Source organism: Tamandua tetradactyla, chromosome 24 (genome assembly GCF_023851605.1).
Source record: "Tamandua tetradactyla isolate mTamTet1 chromosome 24, mTamTet1.pri, whole genome shotgun sequence".
In the NCBI taxonomy this organism is placed as follows: domain Eukaryota; kingdom Metazoa; phylum Chordata; class Mammalia; order Pilosa; family Myrmecophagidae; genus Tamandua; species Tamandua tetradactyla.
The window spans coordinates 24,428,360-24,447,457 of record NC_135350.1 but is presented as its reverse complement, the minus strand read 5'-3'; the positions used below and the strand labels follow the sequence as shown (position 1 = coordinate 24,447,457).

At 33.8% G+C, this 19,098-nt stretch overlaps 1 protein-coding gene and 1 long non-coding RNA gene across 8 annotated transcripts in view; one reads left to right on the top strand and one right to left on the bottom strand.

Annotated features, from left to right (window-relative positions):
• Positions 1-19,098, bottom strand: part of DNAJB14 (DnaJ heat shock protein family (Hsp40) member B14) — a 75,003-nt gene that overhangs the window by 16,936 nt on the left and 38,969 nt on the right. For 6 of the 7 annotated variants that reach the window (XM_077142697.1, XM_077142704.1, XM_077142698.1 and 3 more), the window contains 5 exons: positions 15,347-15,492; positions 6,405-6,590; positions 2,894-2,988; positions 1,991-2,100; positions 875-1,047 (listed from right to left, as the gene is read on the bottom strand). In XM_077142697.1, coding sequence (XP_076998812.1) covers positions 875-1,047; positions 1,991-2,100; positions 2,894-2,988; positions 6,405-6,590; positions 15,347-15,492 — 710 coding nt within the window. Of the gene's footprint in view, positions 1-874; positions 1,048-1,990; positions 2,101-2,893; positions 2,989-6,404; positions 6,591-15,346; positions 15,493-16,965; positions 17,021-19,098 lie in introns of those variants that run through there. The other variant, XM_077142703.1, reaches the window with a different exon arrangement.
• Positions 11,409-18,313, top strand: LOC143668111 (uncharacterized). Its single transcript, XR_013168310.1, has 4 exons — positions 11,409-11,551; positions 12,969-13,156; positions 15,692-15,790; positions 18,087-18,313. It is a non-coding gene; the product is annotated as an uncharacterized LOC143668111 (long non-coding RNA).

Below are 19,098 nucleotides of genomic sequence, written 5' to 3'. Positions count from 1 at the left end.
GGATTCTGGAGACAAATTGCCTAGTTTTAGATCATTGACTACCTCTATGATCTCAGAAAAGTTACTAAGCAATTTCTGCCTCCGTTTCCTCTTCTGTAAAATGGGTATAATAATACCATAAGGTTGTTGTGAAGATGAAATAAGTTAGATAAAGTGCTTGGAAAAGTGACTAAAACAATAGGCACTGTATATATGATACCAGTTATTTCCTTTTCCCATTCATCATCACCACTCATATTACATATAAGAAAGGAAACTCCTAGAACTACAGAGAGGTCTGGCCTTTGCTCTCAGCTTCTGGAAGGAAATCTGTGTCATAAATCTGATAGGCATATCTTTGTTTAAGGTAGGGCTGGCCACCCTAAACTTAATATTATTATTAATAATCATACTAACTGAGAAAAAAGCAGCAAAAAAAGATTATTCACCAGTTGATAATCAGGAGAGAACACGTGGAAAATTAATTTTCAAAATACTGTATTTCACTGATGCTAAGATGTACATTTTTCACAACTCTGAAATAGGATATATCTTAAAACCGATTACACAGCATAGTTTATATGTCAGCAATTCTTTTTCAGTGGCACACAAAATACTGATGGATCTTACAACTGACAACATCTTACATGCAGTGAAATTTGGTATTATTTGCAAAATATTTATTGATAATAGCAACAACACAAATATCATTAAGTCCTTACTATGCCCTAAATACTACATTAGGCCAAATGTGCATAAAGCATATTATCTCACTTATGTATTGAGCCCCTATTATGTGTCAGGGAATTTCAGAACATTCTTTGAGCAGGAAAATCTACAGAAAGCAACTCCAAAACTCTAAATCAAAGTTTTAAAATATCAATATTAAACTTACTTTGCTGTCTTTCTTTCCAGCAATTATTTCGAATATTAGTCACATAATCTTCTTCGACACTCTTTTCTATCTTTTGTAATAACATTCCTTTGTATTCATTTTTAAAGTCCTTGTTGACGTAATAAATGACACCCAAGTTTTCTGTCTGCATTTTAATGGTTTGCCCTGATCCACTGTAAAAGAGATGATCATTAGTTTTTTTTTTAACTAAATTAGATGCTCTGATAGGTTACTACAAATGAAGCTAACAAAACAACAACAAAAAAAGATAATTAAAAAGTTAATATTGGTAGTATTTCATATTATCTCAAATTGCCCAAAACCACCTTTTATATCATAAAAAAGTGTTTTATTTTAATACCACTAAGTCCTCATAAAGTTCTCTAAATATTTAGCTAACAAAAGTCTTCCTAGGGCGGCAACAGTGGCTCAGTGGCAGACTTCTTGCCTGCCATGCCGGAGACCCAGAGTCAATTCCTGGTGTCTGCCCATGTTAAAAAAACAAACAAACAAACAAACAAAAAATCTCATCTAGAAGAATTTTTATCTATTGTATTTAGACCAATCTGTTTTTAACACTATAAACTCACTAGTAACATAACAAAGTATTCTTTATGTTCATTGGATATAATTAAAATTGTCTAGAATGGATGCTGGATTAAATTTCCTTTATGTCTTGATCTCTTACATAAAGTATATTGTGAAACAATACTTCACAAGGACAAAGAAATAATATTTGATTTTATATATCAATATATTAAAACAGAAGAGTAAAGTCTTTTCCCCTTTAATGATATAAACTATGTAAATTCAGTTACTACTCTGTTTTTGTCTTTTGAAATATTTTTTGGCTTTAATGGGAACATATGACTATCAAAATTTAAACTGCTATCAAATTTTAATATGTACTTCTGTTCTTATCCACAGTGGAAGAAATGTAAATTAACAACACGGTACAAATGTATCCCTTGAGTAACTATTTTGAAAATTAGACAGAGAGATATTTAAATCAGTCTGTTAATCTGGTACACTTGTAGTAACAAGGAGATTCTTTAAAGGAAGCTAGAGAAGAAATAGTATTAATTTATTTTTGTAAAACTTCGCTTAGTTACTTACGATCTGGGATATAAGGAATAAGGAGGATTAGAGACCATCAACTGGCTTAACAATGACACGAGGATCAATACAATAATAGGCATCAACTGGATAAACACAGAAAAACCTCCCTAAAAAAAATAACAAAGAATAACAAATTATAATAAAACTAGTTGTAAATGGATAATCCAACAGTTGTCAAAGATTTAGAGGTAAAGCACATTAGAGATCATCTGGTTCAGAACTTTGAAATCTTGCCTGATCATACCAAACCTCCTAGGGTGAGTCTTAAAAATAAAACTTTTCAGGAGAATATGGAGATTCTTATAAAGAAAACATTGATATAACTTACTCTCTTTTTACACGCATGGAAAGTCTCTGTCTCTTTCTCATGCACATAGAGAGACTATGGATAAGAAATAGATTGCAAAACGATTTTTATCTTGGATTTGAGGATGAGATATGGTGGCTGATGAGCTGAGGCCCAGTTAACTTCTACTCTATTGTTCCTTCCGTTTACATTGCCACATCATGAAATTTAGTTGCTATATGCAGTTGGGTATAACTGCAATAAAACAAGGAATGTTACTGCCAATTTAATATTTTTCATTATTAATTCTAAATTCTTTAGGACTAAGAGTACGAATTTACCTCCAAAAATGCATACTGCAGGTGTATCTTCATTAGATCCACAGAATATCAAATTTAAAGGGGTCTTATTGTTCAACCACCCTCCACTCTTCTTATCTCTACCTTCCTGCCCCCACAATATTCCTGAGGGATTTTCTAGTCTCTATTGTATACTTCTGGTAAGAGAAAGCTCACTATTTCCTAAAACAACTTGCCCTATTTTCATACAGCTTTATATGTTTTCCTGAGCTGAAACTTGCCATTTAAAAATTTTTATTCATATCATAAACATACATCTCCTCTTTCTTCTTCTCTTTCATGTCCACTGTGTCGATGTTGATGTTGATGGCTATAGCCAGCACGTCCATTGGAAAATGAATGTACACTACCTGGAAAATAAAAATCAATGTTAAATTAGGAAGAGGAATTATGACCAGGAAAACCATATCTTTTTAAATATTTTTTTTTAGTATTTTTAAATTGCTAAAATCATGCACGTTTGAGTTGTGAATACTTATTACCCTCTCATCCTAATGAGTGAAAAGTTGACAGAAAAGGGAATAATTCTTCCCAGATTTTATCTACTTTAAAATAAGGTAGGACATTGCTAGGCATCTACTCAGAGGACATGAGGGCAAGGACACAAACGGACACTTGCACACCAATGTTTATAACAGCATTATTTACAATTGCCAAGAGATGTAAACAGCCAAAATGTCCATCAACAGAAGAGTGGCTAAACAAGTTGTGGTATATGCATATGATGGAATATTATGCAGCTGTAAAACAGAATAAAGTTATGAAGTACGTAACAACATGGATGGACCTTAAGGACATTATGCTGTGTGAGATAAGCCAGAAACAAAAGGACAAATACTGTATGATCACACTGATATGAACTGATATTAGTGAATGGACTTGGAAAACTTCAGTTGGTAACAGAGACCATCAGGAGATAGAAATAGAGTAGACATTCGGTAACTGGAGCTGAAGGGATACAGATTATGCAACAGGACTGATTATAAAAATTCAGAAACGGATAGCACAATACTAACTGTAATACAATAACGACAGAACACTGAATGGAGCTGAATGTGAGAATGAGAGAGGGAGGAGGTCTGGGGATACAAATGAAATCAGAAGAAAAGACGGACAATAAAGACTGAGATGGTATAATCCAGGAATGCCTAGAGTGTACAATGATAGTGACTTAAGGTACAAATTTAAAAATGTTTTTGCATGAGAAAGAACAAAGGAGTGTCAATACTGCAGGGTGTTAAAAATAGATGGTAATTAATAACTTAAACCTTTAACTTATGTGTGAGACTAAAGCAAAAAATATTTATTTGGTACAAAATTTATATTTTGACTAGTGCCGTTCCTAATATAACTTATGTGGACAGCTTGACTGAACACCATAGTACATGAACCTTGAGTAGGGCATGACATTTTGTAGGTTTGTCCAGAGTGATGCCCCAGTAATTCCCAGAGTGACTTGAACAGTGAATAAAAAAGTATTTGCAAAGTCCCCTTGGGGGAATGGTGAGAAAGGGGGAAGATTCAACTTCCCCAAGTGGAGAATTCTGAGATATTTTCACAAGCAGTGGGGACAACCAAAGCAATAATAGGCTAAGCCCCCAATCTTGGGGTTTGTTCATATGTAACTTAACCCCACAAAAGATAGGCTAAGCCTATTTAAATTTAGGCCTAAGAGTCACCCTCAAGAGAACCTCTTTCGTTGCTCAGATGTGGCCCCTCTCTCAGCCAAGATGGCAAGCAAATTCACTGCCCTCCCTCTCTCTACGTGGGACATGACTCCCACGGGTGTGGACCTTCCTGGCAACATGGGACAGAAATCCTAGAATGAGCTGGGACTCAGCATCAGGGATTGAGAAAACCTTCTCGACCAAAGGGGGAAGAGCAAAATGAGACAAAATAAAGTGTAAATGGCTGAGAGATTCCAAACAGAGTCGAGAGGTTATCCTGGAGATTATTCTTAAGCATTAAATAGATTACATCATTTTAGTTAAGGCATAACAGAGAGGCTGGAGGGAACTGCCTGAAAATGTAGAGCTGTGTTCCAGCAGCCAGGTTTCTTGAAGATGATTGTATAATGATATAGCTTTTGCAATGTGACTGTGTGATTGTGACTACCTTGTGTCTAATGCTTCTTTTATGTACCTTATGGACAGATGAGTAAAACATATGGATTAAAAATAAATAAATAATAGGGGGAACAAATGTTAAAATAAATTTAGTAGACTGAAATGGTAGTGATCAATGAAAGGGAGGGGTAAGGGGTATGGTATGTATCAACTTTTTCTCTGTTTTCTTTTTATTTCTTTTTCTGAATTGATGCAAATGTTCTAATAAATGATCATGATGATGAATATATAACTATGTGATGATACTGTGAATTACTGATTATATATGTAGAATGGAATGATCACATGGTAAGAATGTTTGTGTTTGTTTGTTGGTATGTTTAATAAATGAAATAAAAAATTAAAAAAAAAAAGGTAGGAGTTTCTTCTTCTCTATGAAAACTTGAAGAAAAGTTCCTGCCTAATACTACATATATACAGGTATTTTGCTGTGGTTGGTTGTTTTTACTAACTTGGAGCTTTATTCTGAAAGTTTCTTTTCACACTTACACTGTATCACAAACATCCCTAGAGATACAAAGACAGAGTTTTAATTATTTTTTTAAACAGCTACATTATATACTATGATACCAGTGAAACAAAATTTATTCAAATATTCTCTCATTAATGGATGTTCAAGTTGTTTTCAGATACTGTGACCAAGGCTTCAACTAGCAAGGTGAACTATTTCGTAACTAGAAAAGAACTGCAAAATAACTAAAAGAAGAAAATTCTGTATTACCCCCAAAATCTCTGATTATTCTTAGCATATTTTGAAAAGCATAATAAAAGGATTTGCTTTCATAATTTTTGTGAGAGCCAATTTGTATTCCATATCAAAATACAGATTATAGTTTCAGTCATTCCCTTTTTTGCAAAGATGTTTTCCAAAATGCCCATCAACTAACACAACCTCTTTCAGTAATATTCAGAGAACATCACCAGGCCAAATTCTACTGTTAAATTTACAAAGATTCTCTGAATTCTGAATAGGATATTTATTTAGCACCTTAAGTAAAAGTTGTAAACAAGATTGGAGCTATAATTTTAACAAGGTTAGAAGAACTACTCTTAAAGAAAATTAATTTCTTTAATTTCCATATAATTCAGAGTAAATGTTAAGTAGAGCTCAATACTACTTATGTTGGTATTATAAAATATATTCATTTTGACAGTATCTCTGTAATATTTCATGTTGATACCCTAACTCAAGCAGTTATTTCTATCTTAAAGGAATTTAAAAAACATATTACGTATAAGCTAGGAATCAGACTTTTTAATATTTCAACAGACAGTACCTCCAGAAATATCCAAATTAACAATCTGTAACATTATTAATGAAAAAGCTACAATGATCTCCAGAGAACCCAAGTCAAATGGTCTTTCAGGGCATAGGATACCTTCCATTATACTTACCTAAGAGAGTAACAGTGTCTCTTGGTTTTCCACTCTCTTCAGCTTTATATAAAATGCAGACTATTTGCACTTCTTTTTTAAATTAAAAAATGTTTTAGAAAAAAAGGCAGATTAGAGTAAGATTTTTATCTACCTTTTTTTGAAAAATTACAGGAGAAAAAGTAGAGAAATCTCTATATAATCTAACTGGAGGTGAGAATCTCCAACTTTAAAAAATATAATATTTATAATTAATATTGAAATACCTGAAGGAAATCCACCACCAAAGAATATATTAAATAAGTCTTCTGGGGTTATATCAGCTTCACAACCTCTATGGAAATTAAACCTGCCATTGTTTTGGTGATTACAAGCTTGTTCTTCATTGCCCGTAAGGTCATACTGTTTTCGTTTTTCTGGATTGCTTAAAACAGCATAAGCGTTTCCAATCTCTGAAAAAGTGATGAGTAAGTGTTAGTTAAGTTTTTATATTATAAAAGATTGCCGCATATAAAAGCTACTGTCATCTTAAAAAAAAAAACAACCAAAAAAACTACTTGAGACCAATTAAGAATAACAGTAACAATTTTTTTAAACATAGTATATATTGCTTGTAACTATGCCTATTATTTCTCAATACTTTTTTTTTATAACAGACAGCAAGTCTCCCTATTGCATTGAAAAACAAGTAATGTTCACCTTGTCTTTCTTAATGTTGTGCTGTCACTGAATACCCTACTTCTTTCTTTTTGAGTACTCTAATCTAGCCATTTATCTAGGTCATTTGAACCAATAATAATAGTAATAGCTATCATTTATTAAGAACCTATTAATTAGGGAGCGTATAAGTGGTATGCGATTTGTTGTGCTTCTTTTTGAGCAATGAGAATGTTCTCAAACTGATTGTGGTGGTAAATGCATAATTATGTGATTAACTGAGAGCCACTGATTGTATACTTTGGATGATATGAATATATGAATATATATGAAATATATGAAAACTTTTTAAAAAGATCAGCAGATGGCACACTTTAAATATGTGCAGTTTATTATACCTCAATGAGGCTGTAAAAAAATTAAAAGCTTACCAAATTGTAAAAAAAACAAAACCTATTAACTAGCATGCTCTGTATCCAATATCTTATTACATTATCCATTATTTATCCCATTTTACAGATGAGGATGCAGACGCTCAAAAATGTTAAGTAATTTGCTCAAGGTAATTCTTTCTAATACAATAATGTATTTTCTAACTATTTGATTCAACATACACTATGAATCTTTTTTTACGTACTTGAGCCCAGAGGGAGCTTTTCTTTCATTCTATCCCTGAACAATTTTTTTCTCTTTAAAACTGTAAACTCTTTGAGGGTAGGGTGTCTATGTTTTCATTGCAATATCCCCAGGGTCCAGCATAAAGTCTGAATTTGTTGCTGATGAATATAAATCGTCCCTCGTTTTCCCTTTCATTTTGTTACTTATTTGATACTAATTTTAAATAAGGAGCTATATTTCCCTCCTCATAGACACATGCCCAGAAAAGACAATGGTATGTTGGTTACCAGTAAGTCTCCTTGACTTGTTGCAATTTACCACAACAGTAATACTTTGAATCTAAAATAAAGCATAACTACCCCATTCTCATTCTGATACTTGCTTTTTAAACTAGATTGTAAACCTCCTGTTAACAGGGAATATTTAAAAACATTTTTTAGATCCCATGTGGTAGCTGCATAGGTACTGTGCAAGAAAACAGACAGTTGCTAGGTAATTGGTTTGGGATGGCTATATTGAACTTAAATATATACACTCATACACTGGAACTTTTCTTTGGATAGGACTTCTTAAACCTGATATTCATAGAGAGCTTTCAGGAGGCCTATGGACCCTGTTGTATGAAAAATTAAGTGGATGGTCCATTTGTCTGAGGAGACAGTCCAAAAACCTTCAGATTCTCAGAGATCCGTGGCTCAGGAATGTAGCCATCATTTACAGTGTTGTTCAAATGGGAAAGCATAATCAGAGATCCAAACAACGGACTTAAAAAAAAAAAACACACCACCAAGGTATTAACTCATACCTAAAAAGGAAGCACATCTATCAATCTCTCCTAAAGCAGTACTTCCAGTAACGGTACAGTTTTAGGATTTAACCTCTATGTATTAAATAGACAATTACATGCAATTTCATAATGCTAATACATTTTTTTTTAGGTACATAGTCCAGGAATCGAACCTGGGTCTCCTGCATGGAAGACGAGTATTCCACCAGAGAACTATCCATGCACCCAATATGTTATTACTTTTTAAACTACTAATATATATAGGCAACCTCATTTCCCTTTGGAAGGGTTTCTTTTAATAATTTCCAAACATTAAGATACTTAGAAGACATTCATGAAATACAATCATGTTCCAAAATTATATGTGGAAGACAATTTATTCTATATACTATGATCAAAATAATTTGATTCATGTACTTTGTGTTACCTTGTAATTGAGAACTTCCGTCAGTTCCTTATTATATAAAGAATTAAGTCCAAACTTCATAAAACACATTTCTACCTCATTCTTATTTATTTCACAAAAAGAACCTTCCACTTCATCATTTTTTCTTTAAAATTTTTTTCTTCAAAATTTCTGAGGTAACTATAGATTCAAGGCAGTTTTAAGAAATAATACATAGCTCCTCTACACCATTTACACAATTTCCCCTAATGATAACATCTTGCAAAATTATAGTACAATATTTCAACCACCACACTGGCACATTGACATTGATGCCATTGAGATACAGAACATTTCCATTACCATCAAAATCACCATGAGAATCCCTCATGTTGCCCTTTTATAGCCATACCCACACTTCCTTCTCCATCACCCTCTTCTTAGCTCCTGAAAACTACTGATCTACTCTTCATTTCTGTAATTCTATCATGTTGAAAATGTTACATAAATGGAGTCATGAAGTACATAAATTGAATCAAATTATACAAATATTATAGAGATGGAATCTAACCGCTTGGGAGTAACTTTTTTCACAGCATAATTCCTGGAGACTGATAGGTTATCACATATGCCGATGGTTTGTTCCCACTGTTTGTTTAACCACTTACCCATTGAAGCCAAATAAAACTGTTATATACATTCATGTTTGTGTATGAACATAAATTTCCATTTCTCTGGGATAAGTGCCAGGGACTGCAATTCCTCTCTGTTCATTATGCTTTCCCTTTCCATCCTTTGTTTGCGCTGGGTTTATTCTGCTCTTCTTTTTCTAGGCTCTTGAGGTGGAAGCTTAGATGACTGATTTAAGGATTTTTTCCTCTTTTCTAATATGTATTAGTAGTGTTATAATTTTCCTTTTGGAATTGCTTTAGCTGTTTCCACAAAGTTTAATATGTTATATTTTCATTTTCACTCACTTCAGTGTAATTTTTTTCAGTCATTTAAGAATGCCTTGATTTCCCCTGCATTCCTAAGGGAATTTGCACTCGGGGATTCTGGGTTGACAGTTCTTCAAGACTTGAAAAATATTGTGCCACTTTTTTCTGGCCTCCATGGTTTCTGAAGAGACATTTGCTGTACTTTGAATTATCTTTCCCCTTTAGGTAAGGTGTCATTCCTCTCTTGCTTCAAGAATTTTTCTGTCTTTAGTTTTCAAAAGTTTGAATATGATGTGTCTTGGTGTGGATTTCTTTGGTTTATCCATTTGCAGTTCACTCAGCTTCTTATATATAAACTATCAATATGTATAATATATATGTGTATACAATCTATATATAATCTGTGTTCTGCCAAATTTGGAGAATTTTCAACCTTTATTTCTTTTCTTTTTTTTAGGTGCATGGTCTGGGAATCAAACCCAGGTCTCCTGCATGGAACGTGAGCATTCTACCACTGAACCACCCGTGTACCCTCAACCTTTATTTCTTTTGAGTGTTTTTTCTCCTCTCCTTCCAGGACTCCAATGAAATGAATGCTAGACTCCTGAGGCTCTGTTCACTTTTTTTTTTCAGCCTATATTCTCTGTTGTTCAGATCAGAATGATTTCTGTCATTCTGTCTTTCAGTTCACTGATTCTTTCCTCTGTCCACTCATTCTGTTGTTTATTCCATTCATGGATAGTTTTTTATTTCTAATTTTTAAATTTTCAAGTCTTAAAATTTCCATTTGGTTCTTCTTATCTTTATTTCTTTGTTCAGTCTTCTATTTTTTGCATCTGTTTCAAGCATATCTGTAATTGAATCATTTTTATGATGGGTGCTTTCAAACCATTGTTGAATAATGCAAACATTTCTGTCTTTTCCAGGTTGGCCTCTATTGATAGTCTTTTTTCATTCAGAGATTGTCCTGGTTCTTGGTATGACAGTGATTTTTTATTGAAACCTGGTCAATTTGGATATTACCTTATGAAACTCTGCATCTTACTTAAATTGTTTTAACTGTCTTCCTTTGACACCACTCTGGCAGAGGAAAGGTAGAGACACTGTTGCATTACATTCAGGTGGGAATAAGTCCACTGTTTCAGCCTGTTAAAGTTGCCAAAATGCAACTGGTTGGCATTTACAATGGGGATTTATTAACTTACAAGCTTAGAATTCTGAGGCCATGGCCATGTTCAAATCAAGGCATAAAAAAGTGATGCTTTCTCCCTGAAGACCAGCTACTGGAGATCTTCTCAGCTCCTCTGCTATGGTGGCATTGGCTGATCCTTCTCTCCTGGGTTTTGTTGCTTTCAAGCTTCTGGTTTTTTGCAGATTTTCTCTTTGTTTTCTGCGTATTCTCCTCTCTCAGCTCCGCTAGCTTTTCTCTCTCAGCTTTTCTGAATTCCATCTCTTATAAAGAACTACAGTAAAAGGATTAAGACCCACCTGGGCATACCACAACTTAAATAACCTAATCAAAAGGTCCCATGCGCAATGATCTACACCTATAGGAATGGATTAGCTATAAGAACATGATTTTTTCTGGGGTCCATTCAGCTTCAAACAACCATATCCAAATTCCCCCCGGGCTTCCAATAACACCCAAGGGGAAGAGCTCCTTATTACAGCTGGGGAGGGATGGGATTTACAATTCCTCACCAGGCCTCACTGATACCTTCCTTGCTGGGAGGAGTAGAAGTACCTAATTACCACCACCACCCCACTCCTCACCTCCTCCTCACCCGCCTCCCCCAGCGGGTGACCTCACTGAAACCACAGAGAGATGGCTTTGTTACTCGTGGGTGGTGATGAAAGTTCTGATTCTCCACTAGGTATCCTCTGACAGTACCCCAGAGGTGTGGGAGCAGTGGATGCCTGGTTATTGCTGGAGCTGGGTGGTAGAAGTTCAGGCTCCTGAAATGGAATCCAATGACACTGTAGAGGGATGATGAGACTTTCCTAGTGCCTGATAAGAACGAGTCTCAGGTCCCCACTCACTTTTTCTGTCACCACAGGGATGGGGATGCGGGGTGGGGTGGGGTACCTAAATACAGTCTGGAGAGGTGACAGTCTAGGTTTTCCACTCAGCCTTTGCTGGCGTGGGTGGGAATGGGGCACATTTTTTACTGTGGAGCTTGGTTACAGTGGGGTAATGATTGGTTAAAAGTTTTCTGACTTACTAGGCTATCCCTTTCCTGGTCGTTTAGCCAGAGAGAACAGGCTTTCCTTGGAATTTTTTTGTCTGTTCCCATCGGTGTTTCCAGTTGCCTGCTACTCTAGCACCCAGTCTGAGATATATAAGGAAAAAAAGAAAACCTAAGGAACTTATGACACGTCATTCTTTGGGTTCCAAAGTCTCTAGCTGGTCTGTCTCCTCTCCATCTTTCAGAGGCTTCCAATATTTGTTTTATTTGTCTTATAAATAATGTTCAGGATTTTCAGTAGTACTTAAGAGGAAACACATCTATTCTGTCTTCCTTAACGTAGAGCTCATCAATAATTTTTAAATCGCTCACTTCATTCTTACTTCTAAGCCTTTCCTATATCTTTATTTCTGTAATCACACTAATATCTTCAGAAAACTCTCACTTCATACATATTATGATACCTTCTTTAATTACCCTGATCATTAGGCAACAATATATTTCTGACTTTTTATATTTTAGACATCTATTCTATACTTTGGTACTTAACTAAATTTAATTTTCTGGAATATTCTGGGTAAATGAGTTAATCTCTCTGAGCCTCAATTTTCTCATCTGTGAAAAGAGGATGACACTGGTCTCCTAACTATAGCACAAGTTTTAAATAAACATTAAATGAGAAAATGGGAATGAAAAACTATTAAGTGCTTGTCAAATGTTAGGCATTACTATTATTAAAAATGTTCTGTGCAAGATGGTGCCCCCTTTATGAATTATAAATTGTTTGAAGAAGATATTTCATATTCTCTTGTATTTTTCAAGAACTAGCCCTAAAGGTGGAGTTAACTCTTTGTGATCTAACAAATAGCAATGGCACCTGATTTATTATTATTTATCAGGCAAACACTAATAAACAGCTGATCCATGCCCCTTCTTATTACATTCATATATATATTCACCAGTCTCTGAAATACAAGGAGCATGAAGCTAATGTATATTATGTATATTCTGAAGACCTAGGTCAGATAGAAGGAAAGGGATCAATTTATTTAAACAGTTTTAAAAAATATTTACATACACTATGTAAGTCATTCTCTCTATGTAAATAAAAGTATTAGTCACTGCTTTGAGAGACTTATAATCTTAGCTGGAAAGACGAAACATATGTATGAACTTAAGAATTCATTTACTCCACCTTCCTTTATAGAAACCTTTTATTTTTAATTTATTTTTATTTTTTCTTTTGTTTGCATGGGCAGGCACCAGGAATCGAACCTGGATCTCCAGCATGCTAGGCGAGAATTCTGCCTGCTGAGCCACCACTGTAATAAAATGCTTAACATTTTATTTTTTAAAGCTTTACAAATACACAAATGAAAATATCTCTTCTAATTTACTTTCATGAAACAAATACCTCTTCTTTCTCTATTCTTGGAGAAAACAAAAAGTAAGTTGTTTCAATCTTTTGTAAAAGTGTTTTGGTAATTACAGAGCAATCAATCTATGCTTTAGCTTAAAAGACAAACTATAATCTTTGCTTAGAGATAAAAAGCTTGGTATACCAAAAATGGAAGTTAAGCTTCGTTGGTCAGAAATAAGATGATTCAAAAGGTAAAGAAAAGATATTGTGTACTGAGTAAATGAAACCTGTCATTACTGGATGATGACACTAGCTGAAATATCTTCAAATTAACTACCTTTATTCATCAAGCATCTGTGGATTACCACTTGGGTTTTCTACATATGCTGTACTGAATGAAAAAATGGGTTCATAAACCAACTCCCTATTTTGATCCCCTTTGGGATTAATAAGTGGAATACTGATTTACAGATAACTTTCTAGTAATGAAAAATATGAGCCACTCCTTCAGAGATGAATCGTCTCTAGGCATGTAGATAAATACTAGGTTTTTAGATTTACAAAGGATAGCATCAAACTCTGAATGTACCACACCAAAATACAACCACCTTGTAAGACCAGTTCTGAGTACATGGCTTAATGGGGTGACGTTCAAACTGCTCACCTCTTCAAAATGCAACAGAGGATACAGAAATACAGGTATATACATTTCATATACCAATAATGCTAAATGGCTTTTATACAGAAATGGGAGAAGTAGTTTAGAATGCTTTACATTAATGAAGAATTAATATGGAAATCACCCGGCAGATTACAAACATGCATATTACCCACTGCAAATATTTTTAAACATCTAAAAAACACCAAAATTTTTAAATTAAATACATGGTGCTATTTTGTTCTGCAATGTGGACTTTTTTCAGCTTTTGAAGGATTATCGGATAACAAATTTGCTGTTCAAAGATTTCAGTTACTTTTTTAAGAAACTCTGTGACTGCATATATGAAAAACAGTTTTTACTAATTGAAGGTTATAGCTCTGTAGAACTTAGGCTCCAGGAATGAAACAAATAAATATTTTATTTGAAAAATTTCATCAGAATTTTCTCAACTTTACGTACTTTTGAGTTAGAAATTAACTTCTGCTTTTAGCTGTGCTATTTTAATTTACGTATGGATTAGAGGCACAAAAATAAATGGTATAATTTTCTGAACATACTCTTCAATTAAAGGGCGGGCGAACAGAAAAGTGATTTGTAAGTTGATGTTTTTGAATAAATAAACTTTTCCCATACTTTTAACATGCAACTTTCCATCTAAGGAAACAGAAACTGATGAACGCTCTCATTGTCACAATGACGTTCTACTGTCACCAGCACCACTTTGGTAGTAGCTCTTACTGGAATCTATTAGTAATTCCCAAATGTATTTTCCTCGGTGACTTTCTTCAAAAAATAAAATTGTTTTGAAAACAATTCTAACACTATTTTTATGAAAAACTAATACAGTCTTCTATCTATTGGGGACATTTTAAAATGAACATCTCCTTCAAGACCCTGACATTTTACTTAATTACCATACATTGGCTCTACGAATGTCAAATCGGAACGAACAATGCTGAATATAAACATTTTACTATGAACTGGAAGTTAACTGTTATGAGTAATTGTACATAAGATATTAAATTATAAAATCAATTCTCTGACATCTGTTAACTAAACTGACAAAAAATTTGAAATATTGAGGAAAAAAGATGAATAACAGGCAAGAGGAAAGAAACTAATCTTAAAAATAAATCACATTAGTTAGAACTGCATAAAAAAAATCCAAGGCTGTTAACAGAAATATAAGAACACTTGGCACAGCTATTCTAAATAATAATTCTAAATAAATATTCCAGTACTAGACAGTCTCTAGTATCTTAAAAATCTCATAAAAACCATATTTTGCTTTTATTTCACTTAGAACCACATGGCAATAGACTAGGTGCTCATGCATAGTCATTACACTGGTTGGGCTTAGTAAACTAGAAATTATCCATGGGTGTCATTTAAAAAAAGTCACTTAGGACTTTGTTAAAGATGGCAGAAACAACAAAATTGTCATTCATTTGGCTCTTGCTATACCAAGTTAATACTGAAGTTTTAAAGAATTGCGTGGATCCTTGCTTATGCTAGTTTCTAAATGCACCAGTACAAAAGCCAAATTTAATATTCTGAAACAGTAAAGTGGATTAACAAATGAGTTTAGTAAAATTGCTTTAAAAGGTTTACTTTACTTTTAAAAGCATCTGTTGCTCCAGGTGCATGGTTTTTATCTGGATGAAACTTCAAAGCAAGCTTTCTATAAGCTTTTTTCAAATCTTCATCACCAGCATCTTTTGTAACTCCAAGTACTTCATAGTAATTTTTACATTTGTTTATGCTGTGAACAAAAGAATTTGTTAATGTAAATTTCAGGGAAGAACGTCATATAATATCTCTGATTGTTAATTTAATTAGAATAGTATAAAGAACTGTATGTGGATTGTTTTCTCAATAGCAAATAATAGCTTATCCCTTTAAGGGTTAGTGTGCTTCTTTCTCTTTCTTAATTACAGACTATTCCTCTAAACTCTTTTCAGTCTACGGAGTTGGCCACAAGAATGTCCTCGGTGAAATTTATTACAACTACAGAGGAGCAAAGCAAATGATAATTGTATATGAAGAGCAGTGCACACACTGTAAGTACAATTAGAGGATAAAGAACAATTTTATAGTACTCTTAAGTATATAAGGAAATTCCAGAGCTCCTTGCAAGTATTTTGCAGCTAGGGATTAATATGCAATACATCCCAAGAAAATTCTGTTCTTGCATAATGTAAATCTAATCAAGCATCAAAGCAATAGGTTAGTGCAATTAAAACAATTTGCAGTATCATGTGGTTTAAATATCAAAGCAAGTTAATTCAGCCTGGCTATGCGTAAGAGAATTCACTGTGTTCACTGTATGAACAAGAGAAAATTCTTACTAAAATGTATCATGGAACTCAAAATATTTGTTACACTAGATTTTCGTTTGGTAAGCACACTTTGAAAGATTACTTAAATAGTTTATAACCTCAGAAATGTAATAAATTTAAGTCAGCCGTCTTTCAAGCATATGAGGAATAGGAAAAAAATATTCTGAATGGAGCAGAGAACATTACTTTTGGATATTAATGTTCTCCCGCAACTTGGTAATTTTCCTTCTGTAAATTCCATTTTATATTTAAAATATTTTTTGTGACACATTTATTGACTTTAGTTGTGATCTATGGGGGGAAGACTTGACAGAGAGAGTAACAGGTGAAAGGATCTGAAGCATAATTAACTGCTCACTGGCAGCACAAGAACTACATAAACTGACTCAAACTTTTCAAAGAAAAAGAGACAAGATCTATCTCGTTTTACTACTGCACCTATTAGCAATCACAATGCTTGGCACATGGTAGGTTTTCAGTAAATATTTTTGGAATGAATGAGACTTAGCTCTCTTTTTGTAATGCAAACCATCCATCATTTGTTACATAAACAAAGGATAAAAAGAGAAGACATTATGTAAGATTTAGAAATGTACAGAAATTTTATTATAATCACATCAACAAAAATCTGTTGTCTTCTTTATAGTAATAATTTTGGATTTTTTTCTACTCTAGATACTTAAGGCTACAACTTTATTTTGTAAACACGGCATTTCCTTTACCTAATCAGTAATATTTATTGAGCATCAACTATGTCCAAGATGGTGTTCTGGGCACTTTACATCAGTGAACAAAACAGAGAATGACCTCTACCTTAGAAGAGACCTATCCTCGGAGGTTTGTTTAGTGACTATCTGCAGAAAAAAAGGGGAGGGAGACATTTATAGAACACCTACTGTGTATCAGGCAAGGTCCAAAATCCCATATCCATGTTCCCAAATCCACAAAGCTCTGAAAAATGAAAGTATTCTATAACTAACTGGACTGAAAAAGCTGACTTAAACTCTTTTAGAGGCAAAATTTGACATGAATAGATGTGAAACTATGACAGAGTCTTCATTTACCCCATTAAGTGTGAATATTTGTATATTTTGGGCAGAAATGTTACTAGCTGGTAACAGGCTACTATCAAAGACTGCTAAAACATGTAATATAGAATATATGCTCCTTATTACCTTTCTAAAATATGAAAAATTCTGAATTGAAAAATATATCTGATCCCAAAGATTTCATATAGAGAACTGTGGAACTATTATGCTGATTATTTTAAACAAATTATCTCAAACAAATAAAATCAATGAGGAAACTAAGGCTCGGAATGGTTCAGCAAATTGCCGGAAGTTACATAGCTATTTAATAAATGGGAACCAGAATTATTTCTTCAACAAAAGTCTACTGAGCATCTATTCTCCACTAGACACTGTTTTAGATGCTACAGAGGTGAATAAAACAGTGAAATATTCCTACTCATATTACATTTACAATCAAGGGAGGAAGAGGCAGTACAGAAATATAAAAGTAAAATGCAAAGGATATCGTATGATGATAAGTATTTGGGGAAAATTAAAGTGGCAAAAGGGAATAGGGAATGGAAGGGGAGGCCTGATATTTTACTTAGGGTAATCAGAGATGGCCTCACACAGAAAGATTCAAACCTTAGTTTGTCTGACTTACAAATCCTGCTGTCTCAGAAGCAGAATAAAAAAGGAAAGGAGCCTCTTCAGACTCCAGGACTAACCTCTCCCTTTCTATTTATTTCTTACAATCAATGTTTAAACAGACTCTTCCCTCCTAGATATCTGAAATGATTTTGGTGCCTAGAAAATGCTGCTTTTGCTTCCCTTCTTGCTTTGCTAGTTTTTTAAGTGCTTCAAACTTCAGCCTAGCTCTTCCCTTTCCCAAGAGCTCAAATACCTCTAGACTAGGTTTGATGTCCCTCTGTCTGAAATTAGTTCTATTACAGCAAATACCAAAAGGTGATGCAGTTGTCTATCTACTTGTCTGACTTCTCTTTCAGAGTGGAGGCTTGCTCACCATATATACTGAGAGATACATGAATGGAAAGGTGGATGGATGGATGACGTTCAATTTGAGTGCAGGAATGGTAAAGAGCTGAAAGTCATGCTGGGAACAAAGGTGATGAGTGCTGTAATGAAAATGTTGTTGGCACCAAAATTAACTGGGATTAGAGAACTAATTAACAGAAGTAGAATAGAGAATGGGGCAAGGAATAGACCTAAAATTTGGCAGACACTACCAAAATGGAAAAAATAAGAAGTGATAAACATTGAACAATCTTTAGGTCATTACTATTTGGTTTGAATGCATAAGATGTTTAATTATGTAACAGATTAGCCTTCTAAAATTATGTTTTTTTTTATATTTCTGAACCCAAAAAGCAGGGCAATAGAAAAAAGCAACCAAGAAAAGAGTTACTGGACAGTGTAGAGAAGGTTGCTTACTGAATTCACAATCCTCTAGAGATGGGTCATAAAGCTAAGAATAGCTATACAAAGAAAAGAGGATAGACAGGAAAAACAGTGATTTTACTAATTCTTAGCAGTGTCTACCCCACAATATTTCGCCTGTACTGAACTTCTGTACATATTTGAAGAGAAATTATTTGAGAAGCCAGTATATGTCAAGTAATTCTCCAAACATGCATGTTTCAAATGTGCACATTTACCAAACTTTTCACACCTGAATGAGAAATTACCAAATATTTAAGTCATACTGTTGTTCATCATGTTTTTGTTCATCAACTGCATGCATATGTCATATTTTTTACCATTGGTTCTTTTTGAAAGATTCAAACCCTATCTTCTCTGTTTCGATCAAAAGAAGAAAACAAATGAAATGAAAAAGAGGTAACGCATTCAGTATTATGACAGGAAATAATGTGCAAGAAGACAAAAAATTTAACAATGGGAAAAGTCTATCTGATTCAGGCTTTATGTCTTCTTTAATGTATGAAAGCACAGTGGATGGGGAAGGAAGGTCATCTTCCAATTCTTTTTTTTCATGCATTA